The sequence below is a fragment of the Saccopteryx leptura genome, chromosome 5, assembly GCF_036850995.1.
Source record: "Saccopteryx leptura isolate mSacLep1 chromosome 5, mSacLep1_pri_phased_curated, whole genome shotgun sequence".
Classification (NCBI taxonomy): domain Eukaryota; kingdom Metazoa; phylum Chordata; class Mammalia; order Chiroptera; family Emballonuridae; genus Saccopteryx; species Saccopteryx leptura.
In genome coordinates this window covers 129,320,640-129,339,407 of record NC_089507.1, presented here as the reverse complement: position 1 = coordinate 129,339,407, position 18,768 = coordinate 129,320,640, and the positions used below count along the sequence as shown (strand labels likewise).

At 35.3% G+C, this 18,768-nt stretch overlaps 1 protein-coding gene across 1 annotated transcript in view; it reads left to right on the top strand.

Annotated features, from left to right (window-relative positions):
- The window catches only part of MALRD1 (MAM and LDL receptor class A domain containing 1), an 837,423-nt gene that overhangs the window by 344,043 nt on the left and 474,612 nt on the right, over positions 1-18,768 (top strand). The window contains 3 exon segments of the mRNA XM_066386561.1: positions 3,979-4,135; positions 8,325-8,435; positions 14,651-14,864. Coding sequence (XP_066242658.1) covers positions 3,979-4,135; positions 8,325-8,435; positions 14,651-14,864 — 482 coding nt within the window.

Genomic DNA, 18,768 nt, shown 5'->3' with positions numbered 1-18,768 from the left:
AGCCTATCCCAGCAACTGAAGGATCAGAAACTTTGTTTGTTATATTACACAATGGATTTTGGTGGGAGAGGTGGGGAGCTATTCGACACAGCAAGAATGGTTCACTACATATACTAGGGTAAAACTATGGGAACCATCAGAAGAACTGGATTATCAAACACTTTGTATTTCTGCTACTTATGAAGCTGATAAAGTTCATAACAACTCTTAGTAGAAAATATTGATCAGTTATGATAAAATAGCCTACAATATTATAATAAATCAAAAGGTATATCTCAGCCTGAAGAATAAGCCCAGAGAATATGTCCCTTGTCTGGAATATTTACAAAATCAAAGGTCAATTGACCCAACTTAAAAATATTTTAATCAGTTCATGTAGAGTATTTTTTTATTATTAATTAGAGAAAATACCTAAGATCCTCAAGTAAGAAGGGGGTGAAGATAATATTTTAATTGCTTAAGCTGTGTAATTATAAGACTTTAAAAACCGATTACTTGTGAGACCTAGGAGACTTTCTTTAAAATAGCATGCACTGTCAATCAGATCTCTTTATAATGACTTTTTTTTTTAAAATAACTTGTATATCATTACCTAGAATCTTTACATTTACAACACCTAAGTATATAACACTACTTTCTTTAAAATTTTACTGCTATATGGCTTATGATATGTTTTATTAGAAAAGACATATTTCTATATAAAGCATTCTATTTCATGCCTTTCATAAGAAGGCAATTCGAAGGCTGGTAGAGAGATGCTGTTATTTCATGGGTGACAGCACAGTTAGGTGTGATCATTACTGCTGTACTCTTTATTAGGAAGGGTTGATTTCTTTTGCAGGTACATGGTTGAGTAATCTCACCCCAGACACAGGCAAGTGTTTGTGTAATTCTTCATTTTTCCAATAGGAATCATACATACATCATGTGCCCAAGCAAATGCACACAAGATACACCACGATTCTGGCAGCTGTTTTCATGGTGTGAGAGAAACACACAAATGCACTTTTGTTGTTGAGAACTTTCACCTTGATCTCCTGTCCTGTCTCCCTTTTCTTCCTTGTATACGAGGAGATATTTCAGAAATATATAACTATAAAGACTTTTCTTCAATAATTTACTTTATTCTTGTGACTGAATTTTCTGGATTACATTGTATTAGGAAAATTTTAAATTCTTATCATTTTCATTATATACTTTCTGGGAAACCAATACAGGGACCTCAAGTTGAACTATAGACTAGATCAGGGGTCCCCAAACTGTGGCCCCCTGAGGCCATTTATCTGCCCCCACTGCACTTCCGAAAGGGGCACCTCTTTCATTGGTGGTCAGTGAGAGGAGCACAGGATGCGGACACAAAGTGCGGCGTGCTCACGTACAGTACTACTTCTGGTGACGCGGGATGCATGCGTCACAGCTCAGGAAGCGCATCATATCACTTGGTATGGCTAGCAGTGACAAATATGGAACCAGACATTGACCATCTCATTAGCCAAAAGCAGGCCCATAATTCCCATTGAAATACTGGTCAATTTGTTGATTTAAATTTACTTGTTCTTTATTTTAAATATTGTATTTGTTCCCATTTTATTTTTTTACTTTAAAATAAGATATGTGCAGTATGCATAGGGATTTGTTCATAGTTTTTTTTTTTTTATAGTCCGGCCCTCAAACGGTCTGAAGGACAGTGAACTAGCCCCCTGTATAAAAAGTTTGAGGACCCCTGGACTAGATACTTTTTATCATTGCCAGAATTGTAACTTTTAGTCACTTAAATCCTCTATGGTCTCCAGATATGTTAGCTTTGTTCTGTCTCTTCTGATGGTTGCTCTTTTTTACCTCCCTAGGACACATTATCAACTTTTCAAATATAATTTCACCTGAATCCACTGTTCTGTCATTTCCTTCATCTTTTATTTCCATATGTGTTCTACCCATTTTAAACACACTTGTTTATTTTATTTACCAAGTATTTTTGAAGGTCTACTATGAACCATGCACTGATTAGGAAACAAACTATACATAGCCCCCCAGCACAAATATAAACATTTTGACATTTTGGAATATTTCATCCAGTTCTTGTTTGTATGTATGTTTATAGTTTCATAATATGTATATATAGCCACACACACACATACACACATATATATTGTTGACCATGTGGGATAGTGCATGTTATTTAGTTGGCAGTCAATAAGTGTTTAATTTATTAAACCTGGTATACCTGTTTTCTCCCATTCACCAGCTTTTTAATCATTGTATTGGTGTCTTTGATAAACAGAAACCCTTAATTTGAATGCAACCTCATTTTTTAATATTTCCTCTTATGGTTAGTAATTTTTATATATTGTTTAAAGAAAGTTTCTAATTCCTACATTATAAGATATTATATTAGCTTAGATAGGCTTCATTGTTTTACCTTCCACATTCCTGGTAAAATTTACCTGGAGTTTATTATTTTTGAATGGCTACCTAATTTATTTAGTCCAAAATGAAAAGATTTTCCTTTCCATAACTGCTTGAAGAGCCTAACTTTTCATAAATCATATGTACAAATATTTGTGGATTAGTTTCAGGATTAATACATTCATTTTTCCTGCCCATTTGTCTGTCTTTACTCCAATAACACTCTGTTTTGATTGTTCTACCTTTGTATTGGATCTTGACATCTGATAGAGTAACTTCTCCACCTTTGTTCTCCTTCACAATAAAATAGGCTATACTTAGTTCTTGATTTTTCTTTATTTAAAAAAATGTTTAAAATTTAAATTGCAATTGATATTCAATATGTATTATTTTCAAGTGTATATATAGCATAGAGGTAATCCCCTGGATAAGTCTAGTACCCACCTGATACCATAAATAGTTATTCTATTTGAAGCTTTGAATCAGTTGTCAGTTTCTGGGGAAAACATCTATTAAAATTGTGCTGAATCTCAATGAATATATATATCAATTAATCATTCATATATCCATCTTTGTTCTTAGTACCCCTGAGAATCTAGGATATTAAACATAAAGGAACAAAACTGGAAGTTATTATAAATTGAGACACAATTCAGAAACATTAATACAAAATCTTACCTCTTAAGAATGATCTTAATTTATATCCCCTGTGGTTTGCAGGACACTGAACTCTTTTTACCATTAGTAGCAACTAATAACATAAACATAACTGCAAATCACAGCTACCATTTATGAAATAATAACATTTGCCAGCTACTGATGTGTCAGATGTTCCACTCACTTTATTTATAATTTCTATTAAGATCATACATGGAATTATCCCATTTTACAAGTGGTACATTGTCCCAGTAGTACATTTTATAGGGAAAAAAATCAGTCCAATACAGGATCACATATCACACCTAGTTTTTATTTCTTCTTAGTGTCTTTCAAACTGGAATGATATTTAATTATTTCCATCATTATTTTCTTCTTTTGTTTGAAACTAGTAGAGAGAAGGCATACTAAAAATTATCTACCAGCTTATTAAAATATGTTTAATTAAAACTGACCTAAATTAATAGAGAATAAATGTGAACCTGCAAGACTTCTAGACATAAGATCAGAACCCGGGGCCACTTCTCTTTCTGGTTTTTATGCATTATATATATTTATGCCTCTTCATAAGTTATTTAGTACTTCAGGGTCTTATTCTGCCTACATGAAAATAACCCCTACAAAGTTGATTAGAGTATTCTATGTATATCATTGTAAAAATAATAAAACAAGTTATTAAAGAGTAGACCTGGTAATCACAGTTTTTGCCATAATTTGTACACATTATACTTGTTGATATACAGATTCAAACTCAAAATAATAGAGTAATTATTTTTGCTGAGGGCTATGAGTCATCATCATGCTATAAAACGTTCTTATACTTTTAGGAAAAATTATAGAATGATAAAATATGATCAGTGACAAACTACATTTTATAATTTTCTTTTTTACATATAAACATCATACTTTCCCTAGAAAAACTGCAGATGGCTGGTACCTGTACGCTGATAGTTCAAATGGAAAATTTGGTGACATGGCTGACATCCTCACTCCTCTTATTTCACTCACGGGACCAAACTGTACCCTGGTGTTCTGGACTCATATGAATGGAGCCACTGTTGGTTCTCTTCAGGTACTGCTTCGAGTATTGTATTTTTCTGAGTTTCTTATATCAAAATACATAATATATAATTTAGCATTATTAAAATATAGTCTGCTAATAAATAAAAATGAACAATTTATAAATACTTCACTAGTTTTAACATGGTATGATTGGAAAAATGTTTTAGCAAATTTAACCTGAATGGCTAGTAGGATATATATTTTTTTTACTGTTGAATTTACAATTTTTGTCTTTATTCTGAGGTTGCAGCTTCTGTGTAATCCAGTTTTCCACTTGAGCTTTTTCATGTAGGTTTCAGTATCAGTGTTCTGAGAACAGCACAAATGACTATGCATTCTTTAGTGAAACTGTGTGTGCCTTCCTCATGTTGTTTTTGGTGGTCCTGGTGCTCATTCTCCCGCTGGTCTTTTTTCAAATTCTTTCTTTGTAAAAAGATTACATTGTTTCAAACTTACAAAATGTTACAAGCACTTTATGGACAACAGTGCAGCCTCACTCAGAGATTTACTAGTTGCCTATTGTCCCAGTCACATATTCTATAGGGAAAAAATCAGGCTAATACAGGATCACATATCACACCTAGTTTTTATTTTTTCTTAAGTGTCTTTCAAATATTCCTTAATTTTCCTAGAATTTTATGACACTGATATTTTAAAAAATTGTTATTCAATTATTTTGTAATGTTTCTCAATTTGGATTGGTGAATGTTAACCTGCTCCCGCCCAGTAACATCAGCCATATTGCCTTCTTTATAGCGCATCCCATTGCTTAGTACGTGATGTCTATTAGTTTCAGAACTTTTGTTCCCCATGTTGTTAATAAATATTTTGTTAAGAAATATTTTGTGTATAAAATCATGATCTCAACTCAATTTGCCCACTTATTTTTGCATCCTTTAGAATTTTGTAATGAATTTTACTATGATGACTCTATAATTGTAATTTTCCAAATTCATTATTTTGTCTACTTTTGTAGGTTAGTTTTTCTTTTCCTTTTTTTTTTGTATTTTTCTGAAGTTGGAAACGGGGAGGCAGTCAGACAGACACTCGCATGCGCCCAACCGGGATTCACCCGGCATGCCCACCAAGGAGTGATGCTCTGCCCATCTGGGGCATTGCTCTGTTGCAACCAGAGCCATCCTCAGCACCTGGGCCAACTTTGCTCCAATGGAGCCTTGGCTGCAGGAGGGGAAGAGAGAGACAGAGAGGAAGGAGAGGGGTAGGGGTGGAGAAGCAGATGGGCGCTCCTCCTGTGTGCCCTGGCCGGGAATCGAACCTGGGACTCCTGCATGCCAGGCCGACACTCTACCACTGAGTCAACTGGCAAGGGCTGTAGGTTGGTTTTCTTATGTTAAAAAAATAAATTCCCTTCCTGGCAGGTTTGCTCAGTGGTAGAGCGTCAACCTAGCGTGTGGAAGTCCCGGGTTCGATTCCCAGCAAGGGCACACTGGAGAGGCGCCCATCTGTTTCTCCACTCTTCCCCCTCTCTTTTTTCTCTATCTCTCTCTTCACCTCCCACAGCAGCCAAGGCTCCATTGGAGCAAAGATGGCCTGGGCACTGAGGATGGCTCCATGGCTTCTACCTCAGGTGCTAGAATGACTCCAATTGCAACAGAGCAACACCCTAGATGGGCAGAGCATCGCCCCCTAGTGGACTTGCTGGTGGATCCTGGTCAGGTGCATGCAGTAGTCCATCTGTCTGACACCCTGCTTCTCACTTCAGGAAAAAAGAAAATTATTTTTCCCCATTTTATTGATCCATTTTTTGAACATTTGTTGATATATCAGTGTGGATTCATGGATTCCTATTGCACTCAATTTATCATCTATTACTTTAATTTTTTTTTATTTAAATTGTCCCAAATTTGGACATAGGAACCCTTTAAGCTGATTTCTTTGTTCCTTTGACAATCTCATTACTCTTTGAGTATTTCTTTTTTTTTATGTCAAAAAAGATGTTTTAGGACAGGTTCATCTTATTTTAATCCTGTTTCATCCTGGGAATTAACTATTTCTCAAAGGGGCCCTGGTTACTTTTAGAAAACTCAGTTGTACAGGTAAACCTGAGAGAGGTCTTGGAATCCGAACGCACACTCTTAGATCCTGTCTACCACATCTGAAATGCCTTAAGTAGTATACAGTTTATAAGTAATATGTGTACATACATCATTTACATAGAGAAGCTAACTCAGTTTTTTAAAGCATCTCCTTTTATACTCATTTTTATAGCTTATATAATGTTTTCTAGGAAGCCATGTCTGAAGAATAAATTCCAAAATTTTAGAATTGTTTACCTTGAACAGTTTTTAGACCAGGGATATTACAATAGAAACAGCCATAGATAAGGACTGTCTTCGCCCCATCAAATAACAGTAAGATATTGACAAAAAAGTCTGTTTTTATCATATTTGCAAGGCGATTACACTTGAGTTACCTGCTGTTTTTTTCCCCAGTAAAGAGAGAGAAATAGAACACAGACGAGCTGCTAAACTACTTCTTTCCCAGTTGCTTGATCATAATTTTAATATTCGGTGTTTCTCCCTCTTCCAATTTTATTACTATCTTTGTCTAGGGTTTTTCTGGTCATGTTAAATATTTATTTTTCCAAATACATTTTTAGATAAATATAGTATTTCAAAAATGTATTTTTTAAAATTGGAAACATTAAATTGCTAGATAAAATTCAGAAGAATTGTCTTCTTTATTAAGATGAGACATTTTATCAAAACAATTTAAAAGTAAACTTGTTCATATGTGCATGTTTGGTAATCTGAAAGTATTCAAATAGTCTTGTGGATTGAAGTTGCAATTTATCACTTGTTTTACATTGCTTTTTGAAAAATAACTTTAGGCAAAATGATCAATACATTTTATTGCAGGTTTTCATTAGAAAAATAATTATTGCCTACTATATTTTGTAGTTGAGATTAATTATCTAAAATATGCTTTCATTTACTGATAAGATTTTGTATAAATAGAAAAAAATTATAAAACAGTATGAAAATTTTATATGTAATTATTAAATAGTTAAAATAGTAATACATAAAAAAATAGTAATACATAAAATCTTTATTTTCATGTATGGCTGAATAACACTAACTGTTGTATTACTATTGTATGTTGCATGAACACATTTTTTCTTAGTCATATGTATATAGAGTAATATTCATACAAAGGATATCTGCTTCCCAGATATTCTTTCTAGTATCCATCAATACTGATTTTTATTTTTTTGAAAATTATATTTTCATGACTTTTATAACATACTGAATTTTATAGACAAGGAATTTGGTGATATATTTGCTAGCCACATATTATTTGGTAAAACAAGACTAGAAATTCTACTACTATGAGCCTAGCCATTTGAACTTAATTTTAAAAAATACATAATGAAACCATTTAAAAGTTATCTTTACTTTAAAAAGTCAAAACCATCACAAACCCTTTACCTGAATCATTATATGATTTGTACAGATTATATTTTTAAAAAGTATTGTTAAAAATAATTAAATAAACCATCTAAGTGGAATCATTCTGTTCCCTGACTCTCCTCGGTTGCTCCCTTGATGGCTCATTTTATATCATTCTGAGAGAAGAAAAGTAATAATTTGTCTGCTGAGACTAATCTAAATTTTACCTTAGAATGAAGAGACAATACTGATGAGAATTTGTAGTTTCAAGGCTGTTGGGTAGGGAGATATTACTAGCATCGCATGAGTAGGGCCTGCTCAGATCACCCATGTGTGCTGGGAAAACTGAATGTGCTCACACTGTAATGGCACCACTGTCCCCACTGAAGCCAAGAAGATGAAGAAGGCCATTCTGAAAAGAGTGTTTTAGTAAGTAATTTGTGCTTTATAGTTGACTACATGGATATTACTTAATATATAAAATTCCAATTGTTACTGCTGTTAGATTTTAAAACAGTTAATGTAGTTAGAGTTCTTAATTAAATGGTGTCCAGATACCTTCTGACTTGACTAACATATATTCTTGCTCACTTTTATTACACAAAGCTTGTGAGGTACCCTGGAGACACAGGGCTGTATAGAAACAAAAACATCTAATGAAAAATGTCTCAGCTTTTCTCTCAGGGACTTCCTGTTGATATTAAAAAAATTTTTAATGAGAAAATTCTACATGTTTAAAATGTATCAACACAAATCATTCAGCACTTTTTACTTGAATTATCTTTGCAGGTACTCAGCATGAAAAACAATGTTACTTCTAAATTGTGGGCTCAAAGCGGACAGCAAGGTTCACAGTGGAAAAAAGTAGAATTGTTTTTAGGCATTCATTCACAAGTGCAGGTTTGTAATCCAAGTACTTGAATGAAGGAATGTTGTTTAATTTTTAAATTGAATTTTATTTGGGATGGCAGTGGTTAAAACAATTATACAGGATTCAGGTACCCAGTTCTACACCACATCTATGTACACAATATTGTGTTCACCCCACAGAGTCAAGTCTTTGTCCCTTGCCATTTGTCCCCCCATACCCTTCTCTACATGCCCCACCCCCAGCAATCACTACACTTGTCTGTGTCCATGAGTTTCTTTTCTCTCCCCTACTTCACGCCATATCCTCCCCCAGCAGTAGTCAGCCTCTCTCTTGGTATAAGGAGGCTTCTCGTTTCCACGTTAGTTCATTTTGTTCATTAGATTCTACATATGACTGAAATCATACGGAATTTGTCTTTCTCTAACTGGGCTATTTTACTTTGTGTAAAACACTCAAAGTCCATCCATGCTGTCACAAAAGGTGAGATTTTATTCTTTTTTATGGCCACATAGATTTCCATTATGGAAATTACCACAATTTTTTATCCACTCATCTATTGATGACACATGGGCTGTTTCCAGCTCTTATAAATAATGCTGCAGTGAACATGGGGGTGCATATATATTTTTTTAATTAGTGTTTCAGGATTCTTAGGATAAATTCCCAAAAGTGGGATTGCTGGGTCAAAAGGCAGTTTCATTTTTAGTTTTTAGTCTGGTTTTATTTATTTATTTATTTTGCTCTAATCTGTCTGATTTTCTCATGTGTGTCCTGACTGGGGATTGAACGCAGGACATCAGCACGTAAGGCCAAATCTCTATCCACTGAGCTAACCAGCCAGGGCCACAACCTAAATACCTATTTCCCCATGGATAAGATGCACATTTTTTTGAAAACTTTGGGGTCTAAAAACTGGGTGCATCTTATACAGTGGTTGTAGTTTTTTTACTTGCATTTCTCGCTTTTTTGCGCTTATTTGGGGGCTCATTATTGAAGACAGTGATTTGTCATCAGACACAGATGAGGACACGCTCATGAATGGGAATTTTGACAGTGATGAGAAGTTGTATGAATTTTATGAGGAATAAAACTTGAGGTCAATAACTTTATGTAATACTTTTCTTTTCAAAATTCAGGCCCCACAATTAAGGTGCATCTTATACATAACAGTATCTTATACATGGGGAAATACAGTAATATATTGAAAATTTTTCATTTTATTTTTAGTAAATTTTACTTACTTAAATAGTAAATTTCTGACTAGGACCAAGTGTTTTTTATTATATATTCCATTGATCAGTATACCTTTTTTTAATGCTTTTTTATTAGTATGGCCTTATAGTTAGTTTGATATCAGGTAGCATGATTATTTTTTTAATTAAGTGAGAGGCGGGGAGGCAGAGAGACAGACTCCCGCAGGCACCCTGATCAGAATCCGCCCAGCAAGCCTCCCTACCAGGAGATGCTCTGCCCATCTGGAGCTGCTGCTCTATTGCTCAGCAACTGAGCTATTTTAGCACCTGAGGTGAGGCCATGGAGCCATCCTTAGCACCTGGAGCCAACTGTGCTTTCAAACCATTCAAGCTACGGCTGCGGGAGTGGAGAGAGAGAGAAAAAAAGAGAAGGAGGATGGAGAAGCAGATAGTCACTTTTTCTGTGTGCCCTGACAGGAAACGGAACCTGGGACTTCCATACGCCAGGCTGACGCTCTATCACTGAGCCATCCGGTCGGAGCCATGATTCTTTCCATTTTGTTCTCTCCCTCTTCTCTCTCCCTCTTCCCCTCTTGTAGCCAATGGCTCAACTCGTTCTAGCATCGGCCCTGCCACTTAGGATAGCTTGGTTGATTCAAGCATCAGCTCCAGATGGGTGTTGCCAGGTGGATCTAGGTTGCAGCGCATGTGGGAGTCTCTCTCGATCTCCTCTCCCCTCACTTAAAAATAAAAAAGGTTGTAAAGAAAAATAGACATTTTGAGGTTGAAATCCTATTTTAAAACAATATTAAAAGTATCTGTAAATAAGCTTAAAAGTTTTATGTCTTTAAATTTTTCATAACACTAAAACATTACTTCATGCTACCTTATTTACTTAACTAAATCATCAAGTCCTTGGGAGCATTTACTCTGCCTTAGTTATGTTTTTATTTCCAGTACTCCCAATAGATAATTATACATTTGTTGAATGTATTACTAAGAAGGTCCAGTGTTTTATAAACCTAAGATTTCTTAGGGACACCTTTAAATAAACAAGATTGTAAACTTGGCTAAGGAAAAGTGTATGGCTCCTGAAGAATGAAGTCTAATATTTTCAGAGTAACCTTTGTTTTTCATGCTTGATGTTAGCCTACATTTCTAACCTGAATGGTGCCTATATATACATATGTTGTATGAATACATACATAATTTTCCACAGAAATTTCCAATTTTCAGAATGTTCTAATTTCTCACCATTAGACAACTATGCTTTTCAGAACATTTAATTTTAATGACAACTATCCTCCTTTCCACAGTCTCCCATATATAAAAAACATATCCATTTAATTTTTTTTCTTTTTGTATTTTTCTGAAGTTGGAAACAGGGAGGCAATCAGACAGACTCCCGCGTGTGCCCAACCAAGATCCACCCGGCATGCCCACCAGGCGGCGATGCTCTACCCATCTTGGGGCATCGCTCTGCCTCATTCAGAGCCATTCCAGTGTCTGAGGCAGAGGCCACAGAGCCATCCTCAGCGCTCGGGTCAACTTTGCTTCAATGGAGCCTTGGCTGCGGGAGGGGAAGAGAGAGACAGAGAGGAAGAAGAGGGGGAGGGGTGGAGAAGCAGATGGGCGCTTCTCCTATGTGCCCTGGCCAGGAATCGAACCTGGGACTCCTGCACACCAGGCCGACACTCTACCACTGAGCAAACCAGCCAGGGCCTAAGAACACATCCATTTTATAAATATATTCTCAGAAATATAAATTATATTAATTCATTTAAATTTGATTAAAATGACATATTTTTAAAAACATTATATTATTGAACTTTATTAGAGATAACAGATTTACTTAATTTTAAAGTTTTTTTGGGGGGAGAAACAAAATTATGTGATGTATTTGTCTTAATCTTGATTATAATAATATTAGGAGGATAAGACCTGTATATATCTGACAATTAAAGAATAGATCAGGCCCTGGTCAGTTGACTCAGTTGGATAGAGGGTCGACCTGGCATTTGGATGTCCCAGGTTTGATTCTCAGTAAGGGCACACAAGAGAAGCAACCATCTCCTTCTCTCTCTCTTCCTCTCCCCCTTCTCTCCCTCTTACCCTGCCACAGCCAGTGGTTCAACTGGTTTGAACATTGGCCAGGCATTCAGGATGGCTCAGTTGGTAAGATCAAGTCAGCCTCAGATTCTGAGAATAGCTCTGTTGATTCGAGCACCTGCCCCAGATTGGGGTTGCCAGGTGAATCCCAGTCAGGGCACATGTAGGAGTCTGTCTCATTATCTCCTCTCCTCTCTTAAAAAAATAAAAATCAATAACATAAATAAAAAAAAACAAAAATAAAGACCAGAACATAGATTAAAATATTAAAATGAAAAAATTACATGCCAAAATATTTGGTATGGATTTTATGTTTTTGGACTATCAGGAAATCAAGAGCTCTATGGATGTGTGTGTATTGGTTTAAAAATTTATTTTGGGCAGAATAAGAGTGTTCTTGGAAGATGAGCACAACACAATCAACTGTTCAAATGCTATAGAAATGTTTACCTAAAACTTATATACTCTTATTGATCAATGTCATCCCATTAAATATAATTTTCTAAATAGAATTTTAAAAAAATTATAGTTAAGGAACGACTATAAAACTAAATTTCATTTAAGAAAAAGAAAATGAGGCAAATATCTATTCATCTTAACTGCACAGGGCTTAATTCTATAAATATAGAATTACAGTGGTACCTTGAGATACGAATTTAATTTGTTCTGTAACTGAGCTTGTAAGTCAGTCAACTTATGTATCAAACTGCCAATACTGGACCCGTGCGCCAACACGCCAACTAGCTGCAGCTTCCCGAATCATGACTCATATCTTGGAAGTTTGCTCGAATCTCAAACAAAAATATGGACCGAGTCGCAGCTCGTATCTTAAAATTCATGTTGGTCTGTTCGTATCTCAAGGTACCACTGTAGTTACTTCTAGATAGAAGATATATTGCTAATTATTACATGTACAGTCCTCTACATATGCAGCAGAAGTATCCACTGCAGTGTTTGTATCTATAGTCATGTCCTATGTCTGACAGATTAGCCCCTCTCAACTCCAGTGGAAGCACAGGCTAGGTACAGCTGTACAAAGACATTGATACAGCATTATTCCTATCTCCTTAAAATGGTAAATGTAATAAATCCTCCTATATTTTTGGTTTCTCACTAGAATCTAGGTTTTTTAAGGGTTATTTGTAGATAATTTAGGAAATGAGTAAGAAGTAAGTTCAACCTGATGACGTAAATATTGGAGAGCAATTTAACAGCCTTGTACAACATGAGATTTATTATTGAAATGATTCTACCTGTTCAACTGCCAAGATCTTTTAACTTAGGCAAAGAATCCTCAGCAACAACATTAGGAGGTTTTACTGCTGCCAGACATAAGCTTTCCTCATCCCACCCCCTCACCAGGAAATGAAATCCTAACTAGTTTTGTGTAAGTAGAATACAGGATTGGGCTCCAGTAGGTTTACAGTTGTGAATACAAAAAACACAAAGTTTATTCTTGTATTCTTATTTATTAATTATTGTATTTTTTCTTTTTGACAGAGACAGAGAGTCAGAGGGATGGATAGATAGAGACAAACAGACAGGAAGGAAGAGAAATGAGAAGCATCAATTTTTCCTTGAGGCACTTTAGTTGTTCGTTGATTGCTTTCTCATATGTGCCTTGACCATGGGGCTACAGCAGACCGAGTAACCCCTTGCTCAATCCAGCGACTTTGGGTCCCAGCTAGTGAGCTTTGCTCAAACCAGATGAACTTGCGCTCAAGCTGGTGACCTTTGGGTTTCAAACCTGGGTCCTCTGTGTCCCAGTCCGACACTCTATCCACTGTGCCACCACCTGGTCAGGCTAATTATTGTATTTTTTCCCATATGAACAACTGTAAACCTACTTTTGCTTCACCCTGTATTTATGTAGTACTATCATCACAGAATGACATTAAAGGGGATTTAAGCAAGAGGAATCAATTAGTAATTTAACCTTTCCAATATTTAATTTTTAACATATTGAAATTTGATTGAAGAGAAATATACTCATGTTGTTTAAATCTTCTTTTATGTAATTCCCTGATTCTTTCAGTAAAAACTCATTAAATACCTACTATGTGCAAAGCAAAGTACTGTGTAGTGGAGCTGTAGTGATGAGCTGGCGTACTGTTTGTGATTCTTCTACTTTTACAAAATCATTTCCTTTAGTCTCAGAAAGACAAATGGCTCTAACCCTTGAGTAAAAGTATAAAACATTTTTAGAAATTACATGCTGAATTAGCAGTAGGTTGTTATCAGAGTTTTATTTGGAAACCTGCACATTTAAACAGAATCTTTAATTATAATAATTTTTTAACCAAAGCAATCATACACACACACACACACACACACACACACACACACACACATATATATATAAAACTACTAATAGCTAAGAACTACTCCAGTAATTTAAAAAACACTCCTTTAGTTTTCACAATAACTGTGTGAGGTTCATACTATTATTATCACCACATATAAATCTGAATACAAAAATACACTCTATATGTGGCCCACTTTATTCCTCCCCTTCTCCCACCCCTCTCCCTCTGGTAACCATTCACTTTTATCTTTGTCCACGAGTTTTGGTTTTATATCCCACCTATGTGTGAAATCATATATTTCTTAGATTTTTCTGATTTACTTATTTTGCTGAGCATAATATTGTCAAGGACCATCCATGTTGTTGCAGATGGCAATAGTTCATCATTTGTTATGGCTATCTTATTCAGATTTCAGTCTAATGTCCTGTAGTTAGTGGTTGCTCTAAGTTTTGAATTCTTGATGGACAGTTCAACTGAAACTGGTTTCCCTCCCTCCCTTCCTCCCTTCCTCCCTTCCTCCCTTCCTCCCTCCTTCCCTCCCTCCCTCCCTCCCTTCCTTCCTTCCCTCCCTTCCTTCCTTCCTTCCGTCCTTCCTTCCTTCCTTGTTTCCTTCCATCTCTATCTCTCTTTTTTCAGATTGTTTTCAGGGCAAAACGTGGTGTCAGTTACATGGGAGATGTAGCAGTGGATGATATTTCCTTTCAAGACTGTTCTCCCCTGCTAAGCCCAGACAGAAAGTGTGCTGCTGAAGAATTCACATGCGCCAACAAGCACTGCATTGCCCAGGAAAAGCTGTGTGATTTTGTGAATGATTGCGGTGATAATTCAGACGAGACTACCTTCACTTGCAGTAAGTGAAAGTGTTCTGTTTCCTTACATTCGCCTGTCTCCCACATCCTTAATGAATGTGGTGTGTTAATTGTTGAAACACACTGTGTCCATATTTTGCAGCAGCCAAGGCAGGTAGGTTTATCTGACTGTTTAAATACAGTACTTTCTCCCTCTCAATACTTAATTGTGAACCAGAATTCATTTAAAACTTGACGATGGCCTGACCAGGCTGTGGCGCAGTGGATAGAGCATCCAACTGGGATGCGGAAGGACCCAGGTTTGAGACCCTGAGGTTGCCGGCTTGAGCGCAGGCTCATATGGCTTGAGTAAAAAGCTCACCAACTTGGACCCAGGTGTCGCTGGCTCAAGCAAGGGGTCTGCTGAAGGCCCGTGGTCATGGGACATATGAGAAAGCAATCAATGAACAGCTGAGGTGTCGCAGTGAAAAACTGATTGATGCTTTTCATCTCTCTCCGTTCCTGTCTGTCCCTGTCTATCCCTCTATCTGACTCTCTATGTCCCTGAAAAAGAAACACAAAAAAACAACAACAACAACAATAAAACTTGATGATGAATTGGTGTGAATTAATTGGAGATAAATTTAAAAACAGGTATGTTCAAAAGCAAACAGAATGGAAACAAGTATTTTTCCTGTGAAAAAAAGTTTTGGAAAAAAGACAAGCAGAATATCCACAAAAACCAATTCATGTAAAGTTATCAAGCCTCCGTGCTTTGATGCATTTCATAAAGTAATCATTCTTTCATGTAAATGATGAGATGTGATCAGTTGTTTAAACACCAAAATTGCATACCCAGATATTACATAAATATACAAGGTAATCTCCTAAAGGAGATACATATCAGCTATGTGATAGTGTTGTGGGAGATTGACTTATAATAAACAGCACCTACTAAAGTAGCCTTAGCCAGATGGGCTATATGTGCTCATTCAAGTAATTCTGTAAAATTGTGCAATACATCAGTTGCCTGATTTCATTGCAAATGAGGTGAATACAGATTGTCAAAATGAAGTTTGACAAAGTATTCCACTATACTAGTAATAATTTCTGGGCTAAAATATTATAGCTTGATATTTTTTTTTGTCTCTTGAAACCAAATCTGTAATATCAAGAATAAACTTCAGTATAAGAGGAGCTCATACTTACAAAGAACTTCTGACGTTCAAAGCCCTTTGGTCTGCAAATCTTCACTGAAGCTTTAGAAAACCTTGAGGGGGTAAGTAGGGCAGATATCACCAGTGCATTCCACAGATGAAGTCAGGAACAACAGTGGTTAAGACTTTGTCAAAGTTTATCGAACTGGCATTGACAGAGTTGATCCCATGAACCATTACTGTGGCCCAATTTACTGTACTACTTCTGTGTAAAACTGAATCATAAAAAAAATAGTAGATGTACAATTGTATTTATAGCATATTTACAATTGTGGATTCTTTCTTACAATATCCATTATTATCATATACAAACTGAACAAAAATGTCTGGCAAATCTCAAATTCTGTGTTAATATTTATCTCTACTTTATTAATATTTTCTGCTGTATTTATAAACTGCAACAAATGTTCTTACATATTCATTATTGCCATTTTCATGTGAATATTACACAAATCTATTACGTTATCAGTCAAATAGAGTGGGTATTATGCTTTTGAGTTTTATTTGTAATGTTGCCAATGCATCTCTTTCCCAAGATATAATTTAATGCAATCCTTTTAGTACTGAAACTACAAATTATTTCTGACCAAATTTCCTTGATTCTTTGCATTTAGGAACTAACATTGTGAAATTTCTAGGAATTCATCCTCTGTGTTGAGAAAAGGATGCTGACATACTCAGAGGGTCAGAAATGTATTGAAATTGAAATTTGCTGTCTTGGTAGTTCTTTAGTATGGTAAAAACAAAGGGAAAAGAAATCATGAGCCTTTGGAGGAAATGTTGAACTCAAGGTGCTCTTTGGTGAACTGATTGCTGATTCACTTTAAGTGTGAGTGGGCCTACTTCTATCAGTAATACTAGAGCAAGAAAGCTTAATTAGTCCCAGCTAGTACATAGAAAAAAGAAAATTTTTTTTAGCTTCTTAGAACAAATAAACAAACTAACAAAAAACTTGCAAGAAACTCTAAAAGTAACCCACATTTTTATATTAGTTCTCATTACATGAGTATGAGTTCTTTTTACATAGCATTGCTTATTTTTATTATGTATTTAAAATTTATCTCATTCTACTGTTTTAAATGTTATGTTTTAATTATAGATGGCTAAAATCTGCTCTCTTATGAGTGCTGTTACTTATCCTTATAACTTTGATGTTCTAATTACACCCAGAAAAGTAGATGGGGGATGTAATTACCATAGGAACTGATCTCAGAAGTTTGCCTGACAACCAACTAATAATTTAGGCTTCAGTTCAATAATCTTTGGGTTGTTGTTGTTGTTGTTTTGAGAATTCTAAATAAAGGGTGAATAGTTATCACAATTCCAGGAAAACTTCTCAATTATCATTAGGTAGAAATATGACACATAGAAATAGCAAAGAGAATTTAAAAACTCAAATATTTTTAAAGGCTTAGACTACTTCTGATGAAGGAAAAGAAAATACTCCTTTATAAACAAAAGTAACTGCTACTTTAATTTTCTATATATCAGTGTAAACTCACAAAGTAAAATCTAGCAGAAAAATTAGAATGTTAATTATTGCTTTATAATATAAATAATGTGCCTGACCAGGCGGTGGCGCAATGGATAGAGTGTCAGACTGGGATGCAGAGGACCCAGGTTCGAGACCCCGAGGTCGCCAGCTTGAGCGCGGACTCATCTGGGTTGAGCAAAAGCTCACCAGCTTGGACTCAAGGTCACTGGCTCAAGCAAGAGGTTACTTGGTCTGCTGAAGGCCCGCGGTCAAGGCACATATGAGAAAGCAATCAATGAACAACTAAGGTGTTGCAATACGCAATGAAAAACTAATGATTGATGCTTCTCATTTCTCTTCATTCCTGTCTGTCTGTCCCTGTCTATCCCTCTCTCTGACTCACTCTCTGACTCTGTAAAAAAAAATTAAAAAAAAAATAATATAAATAATGTCTAAAATATAGGACATAGTCAAAGAAGAAAGTGATTTCTGTATGAGGGAACTGTACAATCTAATTTGAATATATCTTTGCCATTGACATTGTGGCTTTTTTCCGAAAAAAAAATTTTGTTTTTCTATACATTCTAATCAATATATTTATTGTTGATATACAGTTAAGAATATCTCAGTGGTACTCACAATAATTTAATTCTCTGTGATTAGTAAAGATGCTAAATATTTGATAAATATCATTGATAAGTAATCTGAACCTAATGGGCAAATGTAACACTTTATTACTAATTGCAGATATCTATTCTTTTCAAGCACATACAGAAGATTTACATAAAAGTGTATATAATAAAACATTGAGCAAATTTACATAATTTTAATTGGTTAAAGTAGCATAGATTATCTCTTTTTAAATATGCTGTGAATCAATTATAAGACAAAAGCTAGAAAATCCTATTGGTTAGGAGAAAGATACAGTTAATATGTGCTTCCCCCCAAAAAAATTCAGAATATAATTAGCAAATAATAATACATAAAATCTGTTAGATTTAGGTAAGTGAATACTTAGAGAAAAATTTGTAGACTTAACCTTTAAGTTAGAAACTTTCTTACTTCATTCTTAGTCAATAATCATATAAAATCTAAGCAAGCATTCTGTAATTAACACTGGAGTACCTGACACTGTTTCCATTCACTCATTTGGTAACCATTGGGGGGGCACCTCCACTATATGAAGCCCTAGAGCAAAACAAAGAAAAACAAGATCGTCTCTGAATCATTGTGAATCTCCTTGTATAAAAAAAGTGACAAGTATGTAAACATTTA